Source organism: Tupaia chinensis, unplaced genomic scaffold (assembly GCF_000334495.1).
Source record: "Tupaia chinensis unplaced genomic scaffold, TupChi_1.0 Scaffold000192_1, whole genome shotgun sequence".
Classification (NCBI taxonomy): Eukaryota; Metazoa; Chordata; class Mammalia; order Scandentia; family Tupaiidae; genus Tupaia; species Tupaia belangeri.
The window spans coordinates 784639-812122 of NW_006159667.1; the positions used below are offsets into that span (position 1 = coordinate 784639).

At 43.6% G+C, this 27484-nt stretch overlaps 1 protein-coding gene across 1 annotated transcript in view; it reads right to left on the bottom strand.

Annotated features, from left to right (window-relative positions):
- Positions 1-27484, bottom strand: part of SND1 (staphylococcal nuclease and tudor domain containing 1) — a 510267-nt gene that overhangs the window by 109727 nt on the left and 373056 nt on the right. The window contains exon 16 of the mRNA XM_006146865.3: positions 14486-14595. Coding sequence (XP_006146927.1) covers positions 14486-14595 — 110 coding nt within the window. The remainder of the gene's footprint in view (positions 1-14485; positions 14596-27484) is intronic.

A 27484-nucleotide genomic window follows, 5' to 3' on the forward strand; every position in this document is an offset into this window, starting at 1 on the left:
GGGGGTGGGGGCGGGGGGGGGGCGTGGGGGTGGTGGGGAGTTCTGGTGTGTCCTTTAGAAAAACAGTGGTGGAGGGGAGTTCTGGGTGAGAGCAGTGTCCATCAACTGTGCTACTTAACTGTTACACTGCCTATGTGGTGAACCCCTTAAATAAAGCCACAGACCAGGTGCTACGGCAATTTTCTTGTTCATTACTTGCCGTCTCCTTCCTCACCCAGCTTTTGATTATAGGAGGCAAACAGTGGTTCACTCACTCCTATTAAAGCAGCCTGGAAACAGGAGTAATCCCATTTGCAGATCAGCAGCATAACAGGCAGAGGGACAGGTCGCTGGTGGCTTGGTAGGAAATGGATAGCTCGTGATAAATGAATTGGTACTGCCCGCCATTTTTCCTTGCCGTCACTTTAATCAATAAGGGAAAAGGTGAATTGCTATTGATCTCTTCAACACCTCTCAACGATACTGTACAAATTACAGAAACACAAGGGGGCGGGCAAAAGCATGAAAGAGGAAGGACAGATGAAAGAAAGGCTGGGCAGTGTGAGGCTCTGTGTCTCCCTGGAGGTCATCTTCCAGTCCCCTAGGTGTGAGGCACACTTGGGCGCACGTGAGGTAGTGTCATGAAGAACCCTTTCCCAGACCTGGAAGGGCTGGCCGTGGAGAGCCGTCTCATGTGCCTTCCTCTGCACCTGACGTGCTGGCACCAGCTGGAATACCAGGCACATGATGCTATGCGGCTAGAAGCCTTTAGATGGACAGATGCTCAGACACAGGCCTCACACATTTTTGAAGCTGCCATATTAGTGGTGTTGGGCTACCTCAAGAATGGACTGATTCTGGATGGGATGACAAGAATTGAAAGCTTCAAAGACAATCTCCTAGCTATGCCTTACACCCATAGATAGGCATCAAATAAGGCAAAACTATCTTGGGCCATATTTGATAATAACACATATCACAGCTTTTGGGGCTCAGACCTGTCCTTCGAGCAGTTTGGACTAAAACACATGGTATGAAGATCAGAAGTTTGGGTCAAAATGTTAGAAGTCTGGTCTGAACCCTGGTGCAAAAGCGATACAGATCACACTGACAAGGCAAGAATTCAGAGCTGCATTTGTAAATAGGGTCTTATCCAGACAGCCAAGAAGCAGGACAGTGTTATTACAGATGGGCAGGGCAACAGGAAGACTCAATGTTCAGTCTCTGATTTCCATCTTGAATTTAGAGCCTCGTTCAATTAATAGGCTAGAAAGAGGACTGAGAGGCCCTAAGTCCTCTGGGACAGATTCTCTTTAGGATAGGCAGCTTATCAGAAACCAAAGCTGGTATCCTGTTCCTATCGAGAAAAAGGCAATGCAATAGACAGATTTCACGGCAGAGATAAAAGGGAACATGGACCAAAATTTAGCCCAATGCAGTACAGATGATCAGATTGCAGGGTCCTAGACTAAGAATTCTCTTATTCCATCAAGTGGGCCTAATTACTCAGATGCTGGTGAGAGCAGAAACTGTCCAACCAGAGGTCCCTCCCTCCCCAGGGGCTATGGCACCCGTGGTGCATGATCTGGGGCTGGAGTTGCCTAAGAAACTGCCCCACTACACCCGCGTATTCAACTTTTGACATTCTCAAGGCCTAAGAGGGCTTACTACCCCCATTTTGCAGATGGCGAAACCAAGGCAGGCAGTCACATATGAAGGAGAAAACCAAATCCAACCTTAAAAACTGATGTGTGAAAAGAGTGAGAGCCTTCAGGATGCTCCTGGCACTCTCACTTACACGAATCTCCAGAGACAATGACTCAGGGTGTAATTGTATAATACTCTAAATTCAGTGACACCACAGTTCCCCAGTCTCCCCACCTTCCTCCCACAAATACCTGAAGGGCCAAAACATAGAGCAAAACAAAATGCAAGATACAAAGCTGCTGATGTGTTTAAAGTGGAAGTGCTGAGATTAGAAGGAGGAAGTGCTTAAGTGCACCCTGGGCGTTTGGAAATGGCCACGTCTGCAGCCTGGAAGCTGATGAAGGAGGAGCTCTGGCTCTCTCTAGCACGTGGGTTGCAAGCCTAGTCCTCCACCGAAGAGGTGGGGAGTGTGGCTGTGAGAGGGCATAACAATAAGAAACAACTATGTAGCAAATGCCAGTTCTCTCCTACAAGGAATCTTCCAATTCTGAAAGTGACCCTATTCTAAAATTACCAACTGGCAGGTGGCCAGACCAAAAATCTATATCCAATCAGTGGTAATGGACTATTTGTTGCATTTCCTCATATAAGGTTGCAGCATTGCTATAAAAACCCTGGGTCAGTGGTTTTAGATTTATTTAAGTGGCGAGGTAATAGCACCCCAATACTATAAGCACTGTGTACACCTGTGATGTGGTGACACATGCAGGCTCTGGGAGGGGGCGAAGGGACTTTCTGGTCTCATTTGTATGATCTACTTCTAGCTGTACACCTAATGCCAAGAACCTAGTAACCATTAAAAAGAAGTCCAATGCTAGCAGGTGGCATGGAAGTTAAGGTACTAGATCCCACTTGGCCAACTTTGCAGTTTGAGTCCCTGGCCTGGCGGCTTGAGAATCACACTGGGCATGTGTGTGTGCGTGCGCGCATACCCAAAATCCCAAAAAGAGAGTGGAAGAGAAGGGATTACCGAGTAGCCATTCCCCTAGGGTGTGATTTCTCACCTTCCCTCTGTCTTTCTCTGGAGTGTACATGCACACTATAGCCAAAACAAAAACAAAACCAACCAACCAACCAACCAAACAATGCCTGAAGTAAAGGCAAAGAGAAAGGGGAGGGCATTAGATGAACCTGAGAAGGAAAATGGCAGAGTGAAACAGTTTCCAGTTCAACTTTTCACTCCTGGCTCAATAGAGAGCTGCTCTAGCTACATTGATGGTCTTAAACAGTGTTTGTTGTGGGGTTCTTTTCCTGTTCCTTTCAGTCATGGTTAACACCTCAATTTTCCCTTAGGGCTCCTGTTGGCTCCTGGCTTTCAGCTCTCTAGTTCCATGCAGGTGGAGAAACGTATGGTAAGCATAGATTGCTGTAGTTGTGGTAGTACAGTATGGGGACACTGTAGGAGCACTGATGCTCCATGGGAGGATAAGGAAGCCTGGGTCAGCCCACAAAGAGAGGTAATCTTTGTGTCTTTAATTTTCAACTCCCAATGACACTGGGAATCAGGCAGGGTTGAAGTCCTATGTAAAGGAAGAAAAAGCACAGAGAGCCCTTGTTGTTGGCAGATCATCCTCCAGTATATCTATGGTTGTTGAAAAGCACGGTAGAGACACTCAAGTCACGATTCCCTAGACATTCACCCGGTACTCGTGGAGTCCTGGCTTCTCTCCTCTTGGTGACGGTTGGCCTCATCAGTTCACAGTCAAGGAAAGTCTTCTTTGGCATCACCTCCAGATCCATACTTTTATACTGAACATGACACTGACCAGAAGAAGTGGTTCTAAAGCGTAGGACCATGTAGGATCAGAGGCAAAGTGACTGTCTTCTCTTCACAAAAAAAGGCTGGCTGACTTCAAAGGCACATTTTTAAATGCTCTTTTTGAGAACTTAGACCAAGGATGGCAAATAGGTGTCCATGCAAGTCCCAGTCCATCCAACTGGTAACATTTTTGAGGAGCTTTGTTTTGAGAAGGATCTGAGGCCCAAGCCCAAGCAGTGGTACGACTGACTGGCAATGTTTGCCACTGTACAATTTTAGGTGGGATAACATCTATGAATTTGCCATTACTCACTTAAGCAGATAGATTAGGGGAGTAAAGAGCACCGGGAAGGAATAAATATTGTTCTTTGTTGATTCAAACACGAATGTTGTTCACAAATACCTACATCCAGCCTGCCACCCTGCTCTGGGTACAGTATTTTGTTTACAATAAAATTCAAATCCTAGATTTTTAGCAACCCTCCCGGAGACTTTCTCTTTATAATAAAAACAATGATGCAAGCTGTCATTTGTTGAGTGTTCAGTACCTAACAGGTTCTGTGATGTACACTTTACATATGTACTTTATTTTCATATAATCCTACAGAGAAGATAACATCCTTACAGAGGAAGGCAAGGGCTGATGCACTGCTCAGTACTAGAGACATCATTCACACTGAATGCACTGAGATTGCTGTGGATTTAGAGAGGCTCGAGGAATGTGTCCAAAGTCACACGGAAGTGAGGAAACTGGAATGAGAACCCAGGTCTGACCCTTCACATGCAACTAACAGTTTTCGTGACATGATCAAGAAGAGAAAGATGCCCTTAAATGTTCTGAAGATGAGTCTAAGAATGAGCTATTCCTTTCTGACTATGTGACACATGTTGTTTGGGCCAAGTTAGGGTATCTCTGCTGTTAATTCTCAAGCTTGCTCATAATCTTATTTCATGCACCACAGCATTTCTTAACAGACCGTTGGTCTCTTTCATTTTCAAAATCCATTTCAGTTCAGCTGACCAGAAACTGTCACGGGTGGAGTAGCAAGTGGGAAGTTCATCAATAATGCCAGGTTTGGAACACTGAGGTTGTCATGACGTCCTTGGCAACACACACAGGCAGTGGGCAGGCTAATGGCAAGGATGGGAGGCTTAAGGTCAGCTCATCCACAAGAACAGTCACTCCTCTGTCCTTGGGAGAGTCACATGAGAAACACCAGAATTTTAGCAGTACCTGGAGATCGACTGTAATCTGCAATCTGCTTATTCTTTGCTGGTGGCTTAGACAGTCTTGTTACTATAAATTAAGAGCTGAATTCCAGGGGCCAGCAGACCAGCAGATGGCATAGTGGTTACATTGTTAGACTACCACGTGGCCAACCACGGTATGAGTCCCGGACCCAGTGACATGAAACTCAGTTTAGGCACATGTGTGTGTGTGTGCCCAAGATCCTAGGAGGAGAATTGAGGGGAAAGGACTGCGGTGATGTCATCCCCCTTACTGTCTCTGTCTTTCCCTCTCTTTCCAGCAAGCACACACGCCCTAAGGCAAAAACTTCTACAAAAAAACCCCAAACAAACAAACAAACAAACAAACCTGTGTTTTAAAGTGATATCAAATGAATTATGTAAATCCAAGGGGGAAATTTAGGCAGAGGGCCTGGCTTGGAATGTCTAAGACAAACAAAGCAGCAAGCATGAGGCCTCCAACAGGCCAGCATGAAAGCTCATTCTCGAGTCTACATGGGAGCTGCCCACGTATTGGGGTTCTGTGTGGAGCCCTTCCAAAAGCAGGCAGTGGGCATCTCTAGTTCAGCAAGGAAATATGTGCTTGTTAGAAGATACAAAAAGAAAAGAGATCTATTTTCTAAATTAGGCTTCCAGAAGAAGTAGACAGGTTCACAATAAGGAATTTCACCTAAAACAAAATTCTAAGCTACTTTTCTTCAGTTCTTTGATATTAAATGAACAATATTAGCTCCCCCCCTTTTATAAAGAGAACCCTCACCAAAGCTTTGGAAAATGTGAATACATAGGATGACTGAAGAGGTAAGACAGGGCTAGCAGAGGCGTGGAGGCTGGGGCGACTGTATTCCACATGGCAGACTAGGCAGTTCGAGTCCCTGACCTAGTGGCTTGAAAAGTTGGTTGGGCATGTGTGCATGTGTGCCCCAAATCTTGAGAGGTGAGTGAATGAAGAAGGGATGTGTGGTCATCTCCCCTGAGGGGTGCTTGCTTGCTTTCTCACTCACACACTCACTCTCTCACCTTCTAGAGCAAACACACTTTAGCAAATAGTTTTCTTTTTTTAAAAAAAGGGAGTTAAGAGAAATCAGGTATTGTTACTAGGAATGCCTGATACATCTAAATTAAAATAAATGGTACACAGCTCTCTTAGCATAGCCCCAGCTGTGGCAGAGTCCAACAGTCTCTTCCTCCTGATAAAATTTCTCCATTTGTTTTGGGTCACAGGTCCTACACAGAGGTAGACCAGGAGACTGAATATACCTGGAAATAGCTGTTTTCCATAAGGATGGCTCATAAAGAACATAATTTCCTGTCAGATAGGTAGAAGGATCAAACGCCATGAACAGCAGGTGTTCTGGGTAGCAAGGCTCTGTTGGAAGGATTTTCATGACCTTCTGTTTGTAATGATAATCTTCTAGTGAATCAGTAAATGAATTCTCCAATGGCAATCACTGCCCACTGTCTTCACTCTGAAGCCTCAATCTAGATGAGGTTCAAAGTTTCTACTATGGACCATTTTAGTAGAAAGATGCAAGAGCAAATCACGTTTGAACCTTTCAGATCTTTGATTCTGAGACTGATCTAGGTCAGAACTAAAGATGGAGAGGAAAAGTAAGAGCCAGGCTTGTCTGGGCACTGCCAAGATTTCTATTGCTTCTTCTTGGGGAAAGAAAGTGAAATTGTCAGGTATAAGGATTATATTTCTTAGTTCCTTTTTTGATAGCAACCACAGTAAGAAAAACAAATAGACCTGGCAGAGAAAACAAGTCTCTGAAGGAAGTTTGTAAGGACCAGTCTATTAAGGGAAATGAAGAGATGTTCTGCAGAAAAGGTTCTTCTTCCCTGGGACAGAATTATACCCTGAGACCTTCCTTCACGTCCCAAGGAGGCCAAATCTTTAATGGTCTCTATGCCTTATTCCACCCCCAATCCCAATAGCCAGCCTGGGATGTGAACATTAGCCTCTGGAGGGCAGTGAGGCCTATCAAAACTACACCAGCCAGCCTGTATGACATAATTACAGGTAATAGGATCTTGGCCAAGCCAATGAAAAATTAGGCCCAGCAGCTATTTCGGAAGAATGGATGCAATTCTATGCTTGACTGACTATGAAAGTTCTAAGCAGAATAGGAAACAGCCTAGCTGAGCCAGCAGCTTTGCAAAGAGGAATCCCACTGGAGCCCGCATACTGTTGGCACCCATCGCACATGCTGCTGAGCTTGCTTGGACAAGGCCACCGGTGCCTGCAGACAAATCTACAAGAGGACGTTCACAAGCCAACATGGGAGACATAGCAGCCAGGGGAGGGGAAAAAGGACACGTAGTAATATTCCCCATTCTAAATTTTACTTCACCGCTTCTTGTGGTGCCATTTTCATTTAGGGTCTGGATAGGATTTGTGGACCCTTTTAGTGGTATCTGGCAGGGGCGAGGAGCCCAGAAATGAAGGGACTGTGGGTGGGCGGATAATAACATGGTATTCACACAGAACTTAAGGCCCATCTCTAAATAGGAAATTTGCTAACCTTAATTGCAAAGTAAACCATTCACCTCACATCATAATCTAGTCCATGACACCAGAGAATGGGAAACACCAGGAAAGGAGAGACAAGCAGCCTGTATTTGAAGAGTGAAGGGACACTAATGATTTCTGTTTGAACACTTAAACATTTTCAATATATACGCCATTATCTCATGACTGCTTGGACAGACAGGGAGCTCAAGGTACCAGAGTAAGCGCACAGCCAGGTCTTAGTTATGGATTCCCCACCCCCCACACCCCCTGCCCCATGGGGTGCCTGCATTTGCCAGAGACAGACACAGACAGGCTGAGTGAGAAATCACCCCCTGGAGGGATGGCCATGCTGCAATTCCTTCTCTTCCATTCTTCTCTTGGGAATTTATGCACACATGCACACAAGCTGGGACTTGAACCATGGTTAAACATGAGAATCTAGTGCCTTAACCACCATGCTACCTGCTGGCCCCAGTGATGGTTTTTTCAAGAGCATTTCCTAAATTAGCAGTCATGTGTCCAGCTATAGTACTGCAATGGCTGCTTCCTTACCCCTACAATTACTGAGTTTAGAAAACTTTCCTAAAAACCAGGAAGGACAACTGAAGAATAGATATTCTTCTCAACCTCTAAAATTAGGTCACAGGGACTCAATTAGTTGATTTAACTAATGTCCATTTATTGAGGATCTTTTATATACTAGGCGTGTTCTCAGGGAACTTACAGTCCAGTGGAGAGAGACCCATATGGACAGATCCTTTCAATAGTATTGGTAAGTGCATGACAGAAGTATGCACAGGATGGTGTGGGGACAAAGGAAGGACACTCTACTCAGACTTAAAGGGCAAGGGAAGGCTTCCTGGAAAAGGAGGTAGATCTTAAAGAACACATTTTTGCAGAATGACAATGAAGAGGATTACTGAAGTACTGGGTGCAGAGCATAAATCTGCCCAAGAGAAGGGGGAGATAGAATGTAATGAATGTATGGGAGACTAGGAGGATAACAGGTCCATTCTGATAAGGTGCAAATTATAAAGTGAGCGATGGTGAGACATGAGGTTGGAGAGGTAACCAAAGATATGTGTCAACTAAGGAGAAGAGACTTTATCCCAGAGAATATAGGGAGTTATAGCTTTTTAAACAAATGCACTTAAACGGTCAGATTTATCTATTAAGGAAGACTAAAAACAAATGTGTATGTACATGATCAAATGAAAACAAAGCAATTGTTATATAAAAAGAAAGACCTGCAAAGGTTAAATAACAGATGAAGTAGGAATTAGACAGTCAAAAGACCTAAGAGCTGTGACAAGAGAGAGCAAATGTTTACGGCAGGCTTGGACACAGCAAATTGTTCCAACCCCTCTGCAGTCTTGCGAGCACCCAAATTCAGATACTGTTGGTTCCTTACAGAAGAATGAATCTTCTCTGTCAATGGTTGAGCTTCAGGAGAGTCCTTTATTAGTTCTTTAACAAGTTATTCCAACAACGAGAATAACCATCTATTCTAGCGCAGAAAAATAGTAAAATACGGCTAAAAGAATAAAATCCTACTAATAACAAAATCATCAAAATTTGGAGAGAGAAAGCATTTGATCTGGAATGCAGACATTTGAGTTTTAGTAGTTATCCTACAATTAGCTTTCGGAATAGAGGCAGGTCACTGTACATCTCAGTTTCCTGAACTGTAAGAGTGGCTAATATTTTTCTTAAAGGTTGATTGGGAGGTTAAGATCAAATATTATATATAAAGACATTTTAAAACTAGAAAATGTTATAAACAATTTAAGGTTTGATCACTAATAAGATATCAGTTTTTTACCCAAGTGCCATTTAAAGAGAAGACTTGTACTAAGACAAACACTGTGTGATCATGGTGGGTGATTACGTGTGAAGAGTGTGTGGGGAGATGAGGAAAGCCTGACCCCTCACGGAGCCTGTAAACCTCCTGGGATGAGACAGTTTAGAAAGCTGACTACGGTATACTATTCCCTTGTCTCCGGGTAGGGGCTGTGATGAGAATGAGGTGTCTCTGCACGAAAGTGACCTGCTGCAGCAGGCACCTGCTAGTAGTGTGGCAGGGGCTCCCAAAGAACATGCTGATCAGGGAAACTGGAGAGCAGGGACGCTGGTTTCTCCCTCACTAGGGGTCCTGTATCCTCATGGAGCTCTCTAGGGCTTGAGCTATCTCCATCATTTTGATCCAGAGACAGAACTTTGCTACCATCCCCAGGGCAGGGCCACACACCCACTAAGGGAGTAGGAAGGGCTGAGAAAGCACAGAGAACTGCACTGTTTGTAGAGCCAGGTGGGAACAAAGGGCATGGGGAGGAACACGGATTCAGATCAATGGAAAACTGCATAGACCAGTTTATCTTTGTCAGACAGGATACCAACACTCAGAGCTAAAATGAAGGACACGGGACCACTTTTCCTTTTATTCTAAGTTTTCTTTCCCGGACACATACTCCTCTATAAATACACATCAGCATTCATGGCTGGAGCCACATAAATACATTTTCTTCAAACAGCAACAGTTACTTGTAATGTTTTTATATATCTCTGTGTTTTAGATAAGCAGGGGGTCGCAGGGAGAGGAAATCCAGGACTGTGGCCTGGCTACTGCAGCCTGCAGAATGAGCTCCCCAGGGGGACATCCTCCCTTTTCATGCCAGCAGGAAGAAGGGAAATAGGTCAGGGCAGCAGCCTGAGTTTTCAGCTGGGGCTGTCCAGCATGAGGTCATTTCCTAGGCGGCAGAGAAGGGCCATTTCTGAGGTCTCAGGGAGGACAAAGGGGTTATCAAAAAAAACCCTTGGAAATGACTACAGAACCCCCAGATAGCCACTTCTTTTCCCCACCTACTGGGAACTGCACCTCGTAAAGTCCAGAATTGTGGAGACAGTTGAATTGTGAGATTGATTTCTTTCAGTAATATGTCTTGGCCCCTTCTCTAATACTTCAGGTTTCCCCAACCTAGCCGCAATCACGGTGCCGTATATGCAGCTATTGGTGAGAAAGCGTGTGGTGAGCAGCTGGCCTATGGGAGGAAGGTGTCCAGAGATCCCCAATGACTTTTATTCACAGCAACGGCCTCAAAATGGAGAGGATGGCTTGGGATTGCTAAATCCATGTTTTAGACAGGAATACCAAAACAGGAAAGAATTATGTACCCAGGACCAAATGATAAGTGGGACGTGAAAGACCAGGCGTTTGCACTTTTAAGCTGGTTATCTACCCATTAGCTAATGCTATCTCATCACTACTTCTGGGAAGATGCTAGCAATGGGCACAATTCCCCATCGGGGAAATTACACCAGATCTTCTTGTCCTTGGCAGCGTGGCAGGGAAATGCCTTAAAGAGGCAGCTGTATTGGTGAGGGGGAGTGAGGTGGGTGTCACCAAGCACATGCTATCCAATGGGACACAGTAGTCACAGCTATGGCAATGGATAAAATAATCCATTGTGGTACAGAAGCAGTCCAGCCTCACGGCGACAGCCAACTCATGATTCCAGGACTGTGACAAAGTCATTTAAACCTGATTCAGCATACCTAATACAGCAGGGGTCAGCAAATGTTTTTGGTATGGATAGTAAGTACTCGAGGTTTTGTGGGCCATCTACCCTGTGTCTTAACTACTCAACATGCTATTATGGTGTAAAAGTAGTCATAAGACAAATTGTCAAAGAATTAATGGGGCTGTGTTTCAATAAAACTTTATTTGTAAAAATTGGCAGTGAGCCAGGTTTGCCCACCCATGATATATACTAACTGAGTTAGGCTGGAAAAAAATACTGAGTTTACTAGATTTCCTTTGAGTAAAGGTAAGTGTTAAGTCCTTTGAGAGTTCCCTGGCTTCTCTGAGCTTCCAGGTCACATGGAGAATCAGGTAACAACATGGGTCTAAATATTGTCCTTCCTATGTGGGGGCTGGCAGAACCACCGGAGTACCTAAGACCACTGACTTGGAGATATCTTCCCAGACTTCCTGCTCAGGGAAAAGAACAAAGACAGCAGGAACCAACGGCTGTGGAGAAGTAGCATGTACAAAGACAGAGAAAAAAGAGGCACTGCAATAAAAGGTGGCAGGAGTGATGCTCAAGAAAATGGAGTGAGTGGTGGACAGAAATGTCAGCAGTGCTGGCTCATTAGCATCACTGTGAAACAAATGTAAGGAAAGCAGGGATAGCAGGTCTCAAGATAATGGGCGCCATCAGAAAATGTAGAGCAAAGACTTGTTATGCTTGCGGGATCCACATGAGGATCTGGGATGGAAGGCAATAATTCTGAGTGCAGAATTCCTGCACTGCCTACCTAAAGTCAGGGTAATGCACGTAACAGACATGGTACCATTTTTCAGTGCCGGGTACCTTGCATGCCAGCTGCCTGACGTCTCCTTGGCAGAAGTATGGTTCAGGAGCAGTGACATTAGATGGTCCCGCCCCAACTCTACATCCTTCTCAAGTCTGTTTATTGTTTCACATGTGGGAATCCACGCTGAAATCAGGCCTCCATGGCATCATACACAGGGTCCCAGGAAGTGCTATGAAATCATAAAATCTGTGTGCTACTCCTTTCTTATAATAGGGTAGATTTACAATGACTGGGAAAAGCATGCAGGTGGTAGAGAAATCGTGGCTAAAAATAAGACAGGATCAATAAACATTTAAAATTATAAAGGGGTAGAATGGGGAGGGGGCAGGGTCAACAACGATGATATTTTCAAAATATCTGGGTATCTGAGCTCAATGTGGTTATCAAGGGAATAGATAGGCATAAGGTACAAAAATCCAGTTCAACTATGGTCATCCCAGCAGCAGCTCAGCTCCAGAAGAGTTCCTGGAGTAGAACAAGGGACAACTGGAGACTGCTCTGAAGGTAAGAGCTACATGAGGGGGGAGGCTGTGGGCAGGCACTCAGACATTCAAGCAATTCCACGGTACTTTCTCCTTGGGGTGGGGGGAAGGGCCTTGGCCCAGAGGACCAAGCTTCTGGCTTTTCTCCTGGGCTAGATCCTTGCTAAAGAGAGAAGTTCTCCTGGACAACTTATGGAATAAAAAATGAAGGTACTACACAGGAAACAGTAAATGAATAAACCTCAACAAAAGAGCAAACTCTCTTTATTCCTAGACTGTTCAGAAAGTGGTTTTCATATATGAAGAGAAAGGCCCAGGGGGATAGGCTGTAATTGATTGTTTTAGCCCAAATCCTGAATTATTTATAGTTTTGTCTATACTCGTATATACTCTTATCTCCTCTGGCTAAGACCTTTCAGGACGCTTAGACCAAGTAATCATATAAGCAGTTAAAGTTCTTTATCCAGAGACCCTCAATAGGGCAAGGCTATGAGAGATTGGGTCAAGAAAGATAAACATCAGCTTTGGATTAGACTATCTGTAGACTCACATCCAAGGGAAGAGAAAAACTCTTTTTCAACAACCAGGCATTAACAAATACACAGACAAAAGTAAGGTTGTAATAACCGTGATAGAGTAAAGGAGCTTTGGACCACTCACTCCTTTTAGGGATCAGTATTCTCTCTGAGCTCTTTGCATTTCTGGACATCACCGAAGGGCCAGACACATGATCGAGAAGAGAAGTAGTTGGGGGGAAAACAGAAGGAAACTTCAGGAGATGCGAAACAATGGGAAGATGACTACGGAATAGTAGAGAATGCACCAACATGTGTCACAGACAATCCAGTGAGGGGGTTTCCCTCTACCCAAAGCTGAACAAAGAAAAATCTGTTTCTGCTTCACTTAGAATGTCTTCAAGTGTTGAACTTGAGTGTACTTACCTGTTTTTTCCAAATATAGTTAACTCTGTGGTTCATTATCCAGAGGCCCACAAAGTCTGAGAGAAATTCTTCAATATTTGTCCCTTCCATCTAATTCCCGGGCCACTTCAAAAACTGCAAAAGGCTCTAACAGACAACTGAAGTGTTTGGGTTCTTGAAATGCTTCTCTAGCAGGGGGCTATTTTTAATTGACACATAGTGTAATTATAAAATGAGAGGGTGGGGAGAGAAGCACCATGCATGTCAATATAAGGATTTCTACTAAAGCATAAACGCATCTTAACAAAACAAAACAGAGGGCAGTGTGAAGCTGATGATATAGTTAAGGCCTGTAGCCCCCCAACCACTGTACAGATGGCCAAGAAACAGCCTCAATATCCAGGTGGTTGCAGGTGATGTTTGGGAAACGAAACTCGTATCTCTTGAACTGAGAAATCATGATTTGTTTGCTGTACCATTTTCTTTCACAAAGTAAGAAAGAAAAATATCAAGAAAGACGAATCCCAAAGAGGTGGCAGCCAACAGCAACAATGCCGCTTAGTCAGATGTCAAAGTCATGGTTCTTTAGAGGCCAACCTGGTCTGGTTTATTCTCCTGTACCTCTCACACCCCATGTATGTGCTGGCAGTTCAAATCAAAACGAGAGGCTAAAGTTTATAAATAGGTCTTTGTGTCACTGAACATCCTAAAGAAGCCTGTGTATCTGCTCAAGGATCTACAATGCCCCTTGGGTGAACCTTGATGACCCCATAATCTTACAGCTCTGTGCAGATTAGGGTATTCCATGAAAGCTAAAACACTTGAGGGATTTGATGATAAAAGAAATGAGACAAAGGCAGATCCCAACTCCTAAGCGCGAGCCTAGCACACTTCCCCACTGTTGCTTTCCGTGTCCACCTAGCAGGACAAATGGCTGGCAAACTCCTAGAAAGAAGATGAATCTGCTGGGGAAGACTTGAGCAAAATTAGCAGGTAGAAGGGAACCACAGCAGCCAAGAGCCTCAATACTGCCTGCAAGAACCTGCCCAACAGGCAGAAACAGAAATACAATTAAATTAAGTCAGAAAACCCGCTACAGAAAATGCAATTACTCAAAAGATACAAATAAATGTTCAAAGAAAATTGGCCCCTGACAGGGTTAGTCAAGCTTCTAAATCCAGCTGGAGGCAGGCAGCTCAGGCTAATTCGCCAAGGAGGACTGCAAAGCTGTAAGCTCTCTGCATCAGGAGCCTGGCTAGGCTGGCCTGGTGTTCACACCTCTCAGGCCACCAGTGGAGAGGAGCAATTTGAGGGCGGTTGGCCAATGATGCAGGGCTCAAGGAAATAAAATGTGGGCAGACACAGAACAGATCACGGATATGCAAGGCTGAGCAGTGGAAAAAGCAACAAACTAATCTTTGATGGGCAGGCAAGCACCAGACCAAGGGAACCCTGTTTCTTCACCTCTCCTCATGTAAGATGCAAATGGACAAGGTCCTACCTCTCGCTGCAGCACGAGTTCCTTGGTAAAAAGCATGGCTTCTTCGCTGAAGGGCTCTCCTTCCTGCACCAAGCCTGGGAGATTCCGGGCTCCTCTGGGACATTCAATACCTGTGCCAGGAGAGAAGGAGAATTTGTGATGAAAAGGAGCCTCTAAGCCAGCAAGGATGGTCTCCTGACTTCCAACCTTGCAATGTGGATCTGAATTCCAACCTATGTGAGACAGACTAAGCTTGAGGAAGAGGGAGAAAAGAAGTGCAGGAGGGATTCAGCTCTCCCAGGTGGAAGAACCAACAGCAGTGACAGGAGGCGGCTTCCAGCCACACCATCTAGGGATTATCAAAAGCACCTGGAGGAAAGCAGTGTTCGAAGTAAGATGTACAGGCAATACCTTTCCACCCAAGAAATGGGATTAATTCTCCTTGTGTTGTACTCCCAGCTCCTTAAGGGCCACAGCCCCACAGCTTCAGTCATCACTTTAACTGTTCTCCTACCTGAATTATACTGATAATCCCAGCCATTCTGCCTCTTGAAAGCCATTCCAGCTAACTCCTGGACATACTCTCCCTACTATCTGACATTCACATCAAATTCTAAAGTATTAATTCAGTGTCATTTTCCTCTTCAAGTAAGATTCCCCCTCTGTCCTCTGGATATATTTTGGACAATAGTGCCATTAGCTTTTCATTCAGAATGAGAGACAGGAAAACCCAGAATACTGATGAGTACTGGGTGTCTGGAGCCAGGCAGACCAGGATTCCCATCCCAGCTCTATCACCTTCAAGCTTTGTGGCCTTGGCCAAGTTAGTGAACAAAGTCTCTCTCCTATTTGTCGACATCATAATTGATCTACCTTCACAAGGCTGTTGTGTGATCTAGGAAAGGCTGTGTATGTAAAATATTTAGAACGATGCCTGCCAAAAAGTTCAATATGCTTTAGCTATTATCAATATCATCTTGATCATCATCAACACTCTCAGCGATTTCCAGGCTCAAAAATCTGTTTCTTTTGACCCCTCAACTAGCCTATAAGATCTTTGAGATCAGACTCTTATCCTTCTTCCTCCTATGTATCCATTTTTTTTTTCTTTTTGGTACAAAATAAATCCTCAGTAACCAACTTAGACTGCCTTTCTTTCTTTGATTCAATCATTTATTTTGCAAATATATTTCTCATTCATAGTGGTCATCTGTGACAGACCATGAAATATGTTGTATTTTGATATCTGAGTAAAACCTATAAATATGTCAAACAAATCTGTACTACCGCTGAAATTATGAAGCAAAAAGTTAAGGCTGAATTGGGAGGATGCACTTGGTGTCCTCCGAGTCCACCAGTGGTTTCTCCTGCTGCAATCAGGCAGAATTGGGAAGTGTGATCTCTTCTTTGCAGACAGCCTCAATGGAGGTCCAAGAGCTGAGGTGCAGGGAGGCCAGAGCAGGGCATTGGGCTACTGCAAATGCCTACAGGGCAGTCTCTGGGAGAAGAGGTCCCACCGTGGCTGAGACAGAAGGTACATCTCTTTATGCATAAAATGAGGTGGCTGTGCCTGTTTAGGGCCAGGGCACAGATTCAAAGCAGCAAGGCTCAGGAGAAGGGGAACAGCTGGTACCTTGGGTTTTCAGAAGATGAAGAACACAGTTTTCTCTATGACCCTCAAGCCTCACAAATGGTATACACCGTTGTGACAAAACAGGGGAGAGGGCAGCAAGTGTCACATGGTAGGAAGATCTCCAGAAGGGTCAGAAGGATGTAGTGTTTAAGGCGGTGGACTCCGATGTGGTTTACTGCAGTGTGAGTCCTGGACCCAGGGGCTTGAAAATCACGCTGGACATGTGTGCCCAAAAATCCCAGGAGGTAAATGGAGAAGGGACTATGGGGTGGCCATCCCCCAGGGTTTTTTCTCATTATCCTTCTCACTGTCTCTCTCTGGAGAGTGCATGCACCCTATAGAAAAAAAAAAAAAAAACTTAAAAAAAAAATTAAAAATCACCAGAGCTGCTTCATTCCCGGCACTTTAGTGCCAGGCTGCAGGGGAACAGTGGAAACTCTCTCATGAAAGACAGCAAGAAACTCATGTGCCAAAGAGCCTGAGATTAACCCTGCAGGGAGAGATGACTTTAGTGTACAATGGAATGAAAGACAGTCCATGTGTTTTTGCAACATCAATAGCAAAAACACTTTTCATTTTATATCTGCAAACTAAGCAAGAGCAGAATTGTCAGAGAGAAAAATAAACAGTTCTATTGAACTATTTTGCTACACAACCCAAGACAAAGCATTGCTGCAGAAACCAGAGTGATGCTAACACAGTGTTCAGTTTATTTCTGACCCTTAGCAGCCATTTGGGTGGGACCACTGGGTGCGGGTGAGTGGGTTGCTGTGAACTGGGGACTAGAACTGGGATGCAGCGAGGACAAAGCCCCGGATAGCAGGAGCTAGAGGGGAAAAGATTTTCACGAACAGACACAAAAGACTTTTGAGTCTCACTGGCTGAGTACTTGCCCCAGTCCTGTTACTTTCTGAAATCTAAAGAGGCTGGTCAAGCTGCACAGATCCCAGCAGGTCTCTGAATCCTGAAGACCCCCGTGTGATTAAACAAAGAAAACAACATGGCTCGATGGTCCCAGGCAATTAAACAAAGTCAAGGAAAAAATGTATTTAAAACGTTTTTCATTTGAGAGTCCCTTGCATCTGTGGAAACTAAACCCCAACCACTCTATGTACACAAAAAGGCAAAGAAGGGCCTTTATTCCCTTGCTTCACCACTTCTAGGAGCTGAGCTCCAGCCTGTCAAGGGGAAGAAGCTGAAGCAGGCCATTTTTCTGCCCCTTTTAAAGTGGAAATAAGCAAGCAGCCATTCATACCTATTCCTGTCAGGCAGGTGAGTAACAGAAAGGAAAGACATCTCTCTTTGACCTGTCTTTTGTGAAGTAACCCCTTCCCTAGGGACAAGAGGGGTCCTAGAAAGGATCCTGAAACACGGACTCATAAAAAAAAGAGTAGGCCATGGAGGCAGAATCTATTACCAGAGCAAGGTTCAAAGTCAGGGCTAGGTTAGCAGGAAGGATTTTATGACATTTGTCAAAATGTCTGCAAGTTAGAAATCTGTTGAACCTAGCTACATCTGCAGGAAAGTATAGATGAATGTTTTTTAACTTTATTTTGACTGTGACCCACATACAAATTTACATAGAGGCACAGACACCTATATACTACAAAGTTTCCAAAAACCAATGTTTAATCTTAACTAACTGTGTTATACCCATCTTCTCTCTTTGGTGCTGTTTCATTAAAGACAGAAACAAAACGGCTATGACACTGAACTGATTTAAGACCTCTAATGCAGCACCACACACAGCGCAGGAACACTAGTGAGAAGACAGAGGCTGGAAGCCCCTGACGGCCCTGCAGATTGCAGAAGCTCTTCCAGCTGAGGGTTCTGTAGTTTTGACACTTGCTTTTGAGCTCTAAGGGATCAAGGATCAGGGCAAGAAATATGCTGTCCACTGGCAGAGGTGAAACCACACAAAAGGGAACATCCTAAAGCCAGGTCTGGGTGCTTCTGAAAACCAGGAGAAGACTAAGCCTGGCAGTAAGAAGGGCTCTGCTATGTCCTCCTCCCTGACAGCACAGGAAGCAAGGTTACCCAGTCTATCTTGCAATTTTTATTTTTAAAGTCTTTTTTTTTTTTTCTTGTCATTGAGCATGTGTACTTTCCAGAGAGATATGGAGAGAAGAAAAATAAGAAATCGCCCCCCAGGGGGGGACTGCCCATGCCACAATTCCTTCTCCTCTCAGGATTTTGGGCACACATGCACAAGTGCCCAGTGTGTTTCAAGCTGCTGGGTCTAGGGCTCAAATGGCAGTCAGGCATGTGGGAATCCTGTGCCTTAACCAACACGCCACCTGGTGGCCCCAGCCATGCTGTACCTGCAGCCACGCTGGTGGCCCTGCTGGTGGCCCTGCTGTGCCATTGTCATATCAATGAAATGGATTAAAAAGAAAAAAAAAAAAAAAAAAAAAAACCTAAACTGGAACTAAAAACTAAAAACTAAACTAACTGAAAAGTTAAAGAAATAGAGAGAAAGCTGGGTCCTCGGAATGTAAACCCAAGGTTGCAGTGGCTGAGCGTGGAGTGCTGACAGGAAGCTCCCAAACCATGGACGGTTTGGCCTGGAACTCTGAGGTGAGATATCACTGGAGTTCCAGAAGCTCTCCCAGCCAGTTGAGGAAATGCCCATTAATGCTGGATCCTTAATATGACCACTCATAGCTGTCTTTCCCGGTAATGTGCCCATGCAGTGCTTCCTGTGGTAAAGAGCACATCAACTCAAATGCGCACCACCACCACAAGTGCAGGTGGTGACAAGTTTACCTCTGACACAGCCAAGCCATTCTTGAAGGAAAATAATTTGTCTTACTTTAAAAAAAAAAGATGACAACCAAACGCTGTACCTAAAACACATCCCAAACATTTCGGAGCATTTTCCTGTGCCAGAAGAAGAGAGATATCCCCTGTGGGGCCTTCTCAGCTGACTTCCACAAGGGCAGAGACAGAAGAGGCAGGCAGGACACATGCCCGCCCTCCCACTCCATATGGCTTCCTGTCCTCTTTAAAATCCTACAGCCCCATCTGTCTATAGGTAAAAAACCTCATTGTTTTTCACACCTTTTCAAGGCTTTCTGAAATGTGAATGGTTGAGGAAGACTACTTTACACAAAACAAAATAAAATAAAAAAGAGGATTTTGCCTGATTTGGTAAGGTTTAGGAAGAGAAGGTTCATTGCTAGCTGTCATTGCATCATGGGTCTTGTTTCTACTCTGCCACTGAAGGGTAATATGTTACACTTCTCTAAGCCTCATGGTCTCGGTCTATAAAATGAAGGATCTGCAATGTGTAATCTGGGTATAAAACCCTGCAATTCTGGCTATGCCCTTCTGAGATTCCTAGCCTAAGACATGGGGTGACTCATGGGGTACAGGGTGCCTTCTTTCAAATGTGAAATGCTGGACTATGGAGCAATCATTATATTAAGGAAAAAGAAAAACATACACTTAGAGACATTGACTAACTAGGTCAATTAATACAAACATTTTGGTTAGTCATCTTTGGAATAAGAAGTACAAGTTTTTGTTAGTGACACAACAATGACTATATAAGAGAGTCTACTGACGGCTGTGTGAGAGCTGGGTATCACTCTGAAATATTTTGCACTGTATGTTGAGTTTCCTGATAATTAAGCCTCAGGACTTGATATGTATTTGCCTTTTCCCTTACTGGGCAATGGAGCTAAGAGGAAGTGCGGCAAATCCGCTTTAGACAGAAGTGACAGCTTCCCCAAGGCACTTAGTCCAGCAAATAAGACACCAGGCATTAGCCAAAGGAAATAAAACTCTACTGGAAACAAAAAGCAATTTGACAGATTAGTCAATGGTGCTTATTGCATGTCCGCTGTTCTCACTACTTCATCAGACATCACAGAGGGGAGGGCACAGGAGGCATGTGGACAGAACCTGCCTTCTGCTTACTTAGGACACTTAAACTTCCATGGGTCAACCAGCAGGCCTTGCCTACCTCCATTTCTTAAATACTTACCCATGCCTATTCCAGGTTAGGAGTTGGGATTCAATAGTGAAAAAGACTTTCATGCTCACAAATCTTAAAAAACTAACCACATTGGTAAATATTATTGGTGACTCAACTTGCCATTTTGGCCTACAAATTGCAAAATGTTAAAAAAAAAATACAATTTTGGGCTGGCTTCCTGGTGAGTAAGGGAGCTGGATTATACATGGCCAACCATGTGGTTCGAGTTTCTGGCTGGTGGCTTGAGAAATATGCTGGGCACGTGTGCATGAGTGCCCAAAATCCCAAAAGAAGAGAGAGATGAAAGAAGAGGGATTGAAGCATGACCATTTGCCATGGGGGAGAGGGGTCTGCTTTCTCCTCTCCTCTCTTGGTGAGTGCACACACCCTCTAGCAAACCATCAGCCAATCAATCAAATTTGGCAGACAATGGGATCATGTTAGGCAGATGCACATGTGCCCAGGAGACTGTTGGCAGAATGTAGGAACAAGTCAATCTTGGGGCATGCCATGCCGCATGTCTTGCTAAGGAGACAGCTTCGAGCAACTATGTTTTCCAGCACAGGCTGCTGTTCTCTTCCCTTAACACGAGCTGAGAATAGGAAGGCAGAGCAGAAGGTGAAAAATGGTGTGTGTTGGGGGGGTGGTGCTGCTGTGCTAGATTCAGGGGTAGCAAATCTGCAGTCGAACCAGCAGTGGGAGAGAAGCTGAACCCAAATGGAAATGGTAGATATCAGGTGAGCTGATAAGCTTCTCTCTCTGGAATATGAACACAGCAGTGTGTAGAACAAGCCTACTGGGGCACAGTAAGGAGTAACTTGTATTAACATTAGAGATCTACAGTGAAGTCCCTGGATCAATCCCAGACCCAGAATGACCTTGCAGGTTCCGTGATTTGAGAGATCTGATCCTAGGGTCTCTCCTCCCTAGGATCACGTCCTATTAGATTTTCATGGGTATTCTTGGCCTTCTTACTGAGCTCACTGCCATCAGTGAGACCACTTGGACTGTGAGAACCTCATACTTTCAACTGAAATAAAACTAAAACAGAAATTGTTTCTTAGGGTGGCACTGTGTCATATTTTATTCTTTCCAGTACCCAATACACTGTCTAGCACACAGTAGCACTATGGATTATCATTAAATGCTGGATGAATGAATATTACTGAAAATTACTTGTAAAAAGACGTAATATACATAGAAATGGATAATGAACTGTCAGGATTGCAGACCTTAAACGAGGTCTACTCTGATCAATCTGGAGAACAGAGGTGTTTTGTGCAAATACAAGGCCAGCACTGACGGAATCCCTAACTACATACACCCCACTCTCCTATGGTTACATAACACTACAAAGATGAAAATAAGACCATAACTACACCCATATATCCCACTGGTCTTTAAACTGGCACATTTGGAGAATGCGGTTTAAATAGAGATGAGGCAGTCAACACTGACCAGCCATGTCAACAAGACCCAAGGCTGGAGCAGAGTGGGATGTCTAGCTTCCAATACAACAAAGGAGGAAAATAATCCCACGTATGACCTATGTTCAGCTCTAGGATGCTATGTGGCCACATGGAAATGCAGAAAACTGGAGCACACTTAAAGAGAGCAGGAGAAAATGACTCAGGGGCGGGGAGGCCTGCCTTTAAAGGGAAGATAAAAGGTGCTAAATCTGTACAGCTTGGCTAAGCGGTGACTAAGAGGGTGACAAGATAACAATCTGCAAATATTTGAAAGGTGTAAACACAAGAAAGAAGGGAAAATGCTTAGCCTGAAAGCAGGGGGTGTAATTATTAGGGAAAAGAAAATCTGGATGAAATATCGGAAAAACTTAGCATGGGGATGATTACTGGGTTATAAATAAGTTTCCCAATCAAAATGAAAATGTTGTTATTCAATCCTAAGGTTGAAAGATGGTCACTAAGTCCACTCCTCTGCTTACAGATCAGCAAACTGTTTTTATTCTCTATATTTAGGCAAAGACATCTTTAATAATTTTCAAATCTAAACACTGCTGCTTTAAACACTGCTCCCTAAAGTTTCAATACAATTTTTGTTGGTCAAACGACAGAGAAGGCAAAATGGCAGTTCTGGTGGGACTTTCAGAACAAAAACAGTCTTTATCTGCTGGCCACCTGCTAGCTCGTAGATAAAGTGGGCTGAGTGTAGACGCCAGGGACAGACAGCTGGGAAAGGGACAGGAGGCTAGACTGTCACATCTACTGGGGCATCTTCATCCCTGGACCCAAGACTCTTGGCAAGAATGCTGCAGAAGTTTTCCAGATGGGAAACTATAGATATCTCTCCCTTCTTTCTATATACATAGTCCCCTAGAGTAATTGTCAAGGACAAGGCAAAGCACAGAAAGAACACCAAAATAAGCTTCCTGTCACACTGACTGCACTCCAATACCTTTGCCTGAGTTCCTGCTGCTGCAGCTATACTCAATTTATAATACATAGGCTCTCAGCTCAGTTTTTTTTTTTAAACCCCAGATTCAATTAGTTCCATTTTCATACTTTCCCCTGCTACACTTCTCCCCACCGAAAAATAAAACCAAAATTAAAAAAACTCTACTACACAGAGACTAAGACACTTAAAACTCGCACACAAACTTTAAGTTGTATATAGGCCAAGAAAAGTAACGATTGTAAATCTGTCTGGGCAGATTTACAAACATTCTTTGGTAATAACAATAAATGGATAGCAATTCCCTTCTCAGGTATCAAGAACAAAATCAAGAACTCTTACCCATCAACATAAAGGAAGAGGCAGATAGGCCATCTGCCTAAGAGTAAGGAATGCTGGCCTACCATTATACAATATACAGGCAATATACAACACCAATATACAGACAAAGTTAAACTGTTCATACTTTGGTTCCCAGAATTTTAATCCATGTAACACACCAAAATCTTGCTCTTGGGTCTTGCTCATAAGCTTTATAGCAGAAAGAATTTCAAGTTATAAATACTGTCAATGAATCAGTTACTAATTGAGAACTATAAGCTATCTCACATAAAACCATTTTCATGTTCCTAAAATTGTCCAAAGAGAAAGGCAAACGGTATACCAGTTGGTTCCTAAGAGTAAGTTCCACATGGTATGGGGTCTAAATTTGTATTAAATGGTTCAGAAATAAAATAAGGATTTTGCATTGTCTCAAATTCTTTACCCTTTCCCTTGTTCTCTAAACCTCTACTTTGTTACCTCGGGGGGAGGTAGCATCTTCTGGGCCAATTTTGGAACATGTCACCGCTAAAGCTCTTTCAATGATCAGAATAAAGGGATAAAAGAAGAATGAAGGGATCCTAATTAAAGGGATCAAACACCTCAGGTAATTGTAGTCAAGGGAGTCAGAACTGGCCAGAAGCTGAGACTGAAGCTGTTTTTAGTTCCTAGTTCCAATTCTTCAGGATAGATTTTATTAGGATGTTCTGATTTTGTAATGTTTGATGCATTTGTTGAAAGACCAGGAACTGAAGTTAATTGGGAATAGGAAGACAAGTCCTGACAATGCAATGGGAACAGCAGCTCCCTTTGAAGAAGGGAAGGGGGATAGAGGCGAGGCATCTACTGAAAGGAAGAGCAGTGCTAGGTTGTGATACACTAAGTTTTTCTGATAAAAGTCATAATCGTCATTGTTAGCCTGTTCATTGAAGATCTTTATTCTGAAGTTATTTGTGGCAAGAGACAAGCCAGGTCTCTCGACATACCCAGTACCAGGTACAGAGATGTTCAATAATTGTTTGCTACCGGCATGCCAGGAAGGAAAATCTAGCAGAAACAGAACAAGCCCGTTATAATTATCCTCTTTTCCAGTTCTGTACACATATGAGTTACTACTTTAGGAGAGTTGATGAGGAATGCTAGTAATGTTCATTTCCAGGAGTTTAAGGTGAGTCTGTGTAACATGCTTAATCACTAACCCCGGTGAGTGGAAGAGACAAGGAACAGAAGGCTTAGCGGCCTCATACTGGATTTCTTCCTCTCTGTCTAACTAGGCAGTGTGCAGAACCACCTTCACCAAACTTGATTTACTGTTAGCTTCAGACACCAAAGAATCACTCCCAAAAGGGAAAAAAGCTTTTTCAGATGGAGCTGGACAGCAGATAACAATCGGGCCAGCATGCATCAGAACATCCTTTTATAATTCTCCCCATTGCAGAGCAAGAACTGAAAACAATGATTTTTAAAGGGAGGAAAAAAAGCACTGATTAATGAGGGCTTTCCCTTCCTATGGCACATCCCAAGAGTGTGGCTGTAAACCACCCAGTGAGGCTGTCTCTGGGACTGTGTTTGAGGGGTTGGGGGGAGGGTTTCCTATAAGTAGCAGCTGCAATAATGTCACCATCAACTGGTAGAAGAATAAGAGAGCAGAGCATGGGGAAGATTTGTACCCTCTCAATATTTCTTCCTTTGGATTTCTCTTCATTATCAAAACAACTACCTCATATCACCATTAAGAAACTCACAGAAAACAAAACAAAACAAAGCATTTGAGGTCAAAAGCATAGATAAAGAAGTTCCTATATGCCTCAAAGTTTATGTAACACAGTGGCACTATGGAGACAGCGTCTAACAAGCACAAACCCTACTTCTGAGCGAAGAGGGGGAGTTGGTTTCTATGAGAACCTCAACTTTTGCTTTTTCTGACTTATTTTAAACAGGGAACTTCATCTTTGAATTAAATAAAACTTAGATTTCTTTTTTCCTTTTTCATTTTGGCACCGAACAGTTCCTAATCTTGGTCGTTTTTGTTCCATGTTAACAGATAGAGAAAAATCTGTATCTCTTCTCTGGGTTGGTAGAGATTAGCTACAGGGTGGGGAGAAAAGCCACAGGAAATACCTATGTGGACCTCACAAGTTTCCAGAAGATATTGTGGCACACACCTGGCAGCTGAATGTAAAAACTACTGCCTGGCATAAATTTAGAGTGACTTTTTCTAAACCAAGCTGTTTGTGTTATCTAACAAAATGGTACTGAAACATGTGGCACATATTTCCAGACTATTGCTTCTGAGCTTTCACTCAAAGAAATTTGCTCTGAACTCCTCCCCCCGAGGCAAATAAATTCCATGTGTCTAAAATTTAGTGTATATATATATATATATATATATATATATATATATATATATATATATACTAGAATGATATTTCTTATTTGCCTATGCAATTCTATGATTTTCCCAAGTAAACTTGGAGTTGCCCAGCTAGTGGGATGAAGTAAGAAAAACTGAGCAAGTGTCAGGAATGCTAATACTCCCAAGAACCAAAGAGAATGAATAAAAATATTTGAGAACTAAGAAACTCTTAAGGAAAAAAGCAAGCAAAAGGAAAGAAATTCTGAGAAGCCAAGCTTCTCCAAGAGCACAGGCCAATCTTAGATACATAAATACATCCTACCTGATGAATGGCTTGATCCCAGGCTGTAAGTGCAGAATAGCTTTCTCTACCTCCCACCTCCTTTGGGTTACGGCACTGTAAAGCAGGCCGAACAAACAACTTCCTGAGGAGTAAGTGCTCACTGCTGTTGTACGACAACCTGTGAGCTAAGAATGATTTTTACACTTTTCGGTGGTTGAAGACAAAAATCAAAAGAATATGTTGTGGCGTCTGAATCTTGTATGACATCCAGAATTCAGTTTTATTGGAACCCAGTGCACTCACCTACTATTTGGCTCCTTTCATGGTACAAGGACAGAGTTGAGTATTTGTCACAGAGACCATAAGGCCCACAAAGCCTAAAATATTTTCTATCTGGCCTTTTATAGAGAGAGTTTGCTGATTCCTGTTTTAAAGGACATTGTATACTGTTTCAAAAACACACACACACACACAGGTGGGCCAGTCTGTAGTGTAGGGGTGAAGGAGTCTAGATCCCGCATGGCAGACTGTGCATTAAAAGTCCTAGACCAAGTGGCTTAGTAAACACTCTGGGAGTAACCCAAGAGAACAATGGAGGAGAAAGGACTGTGGTGTGGCCATCCCTCCTGGGGAGTAATTTTTCACATTCCCTGCCTCCCTCCATCTCTTTAGGGAGCACGTGCACTCCATAGCAAATTAAAACACACACACACACGCACACACATGCACACACACGCAAGGCACTGAGTTCGGCTTCTCGGAACTAGGTGACAGCATAAGAATTTCAAAAATGATAATAAATGAATACAATTGTATACAAAACTTCTGATCATGGAACACAGACTACAAAAGGAAAGGAAACATGGGCTTGAGGGAAGTTGTTGAAGGCAGCTGACATTAGCCACAGGCATGAGCATGTCTCTCCTGAGCCCTGTTCTATGATGGTCCCCTCTCCAGCTCGGGACTCAATTTCCAAATATGTGACAGAGACCTCTATGAGGACGCCCTCCCAATACCTCAAACTCAGCATGTTCTACAACCAAATTCATCATCTTCCTCCCAAATCTCCTCTTCCTGGGCCTCTTTTCCTGGAGTTCTCTATTCTATTTTCTTCTTCTCTCCGTCCCTCCTTTCTTCCTTTCTTTTTATGTGAGATATTTTCGCTATAGAGCGTATGCACTCACCAGAGAGACAGAAAACAGAATGGCCACGACGCAGTCCCTTCTCCTCTGTTTTCCTCTTAGGATCTTGGGCACACATGTACACACATTCAGTGTGTGTTTTAAGTCACTCCATCTGGGACTCGAACCATGGTTGACGAGGGAGTCCAGCAATGTAACCATTATGCCATCTGCTGGTCCCCTCTATTCTCTTTTCAGCACTATCATCTCTCTAGGCTGAAGACTCCCCTTATCTTTGACTCTCTCCTCTCTATCCACATAACTCAAGGATTGTGATAGCCTATTAATTCTATTAATTTCACCTTCACAGTTGTTCTTCTCAATCTGCAGCATAACTGTGTATACAGGCTCTTGTCACTTACAGTCACGAGTCTTCCCACCTGTCTGCCGTCTTTCTCCCCTATTTTGATTCTTCCTACACACAATAACAGATAAATCTTCCTAAAGCACAATGTGCTGCTCAAAACCCTTCGGTGGCTTCCTATAGTTTACCAAATAAAATCGAAACCCCCAGTCTGACATTCTAGGCCTCCTAAGATGTGGTCCAATTCCTTGGGACCATATAAAACATCCATTACCCATTTGACAGCCCTTCAAATATTTGAAGACAGTTACAACATCTATTTCTTCTCAACCTCATGTCTTACTTTCTCTGGGCTAAATATTCCCAAGGTCCTCATGAGACATGAGTTTTGATTTCTTACCACTCTACTCCTTTACTTCTTTAAACCTACATAATATGAAGAGAATCTTCAGACTGGAAGTATCTTTCTAGTTGATTTAATTAAAAAAGGTCTGATGGGGGTGGTGGAGGGTGCAGTAGGGAGCATCTTTCCCTGTGCTTGGTTGATG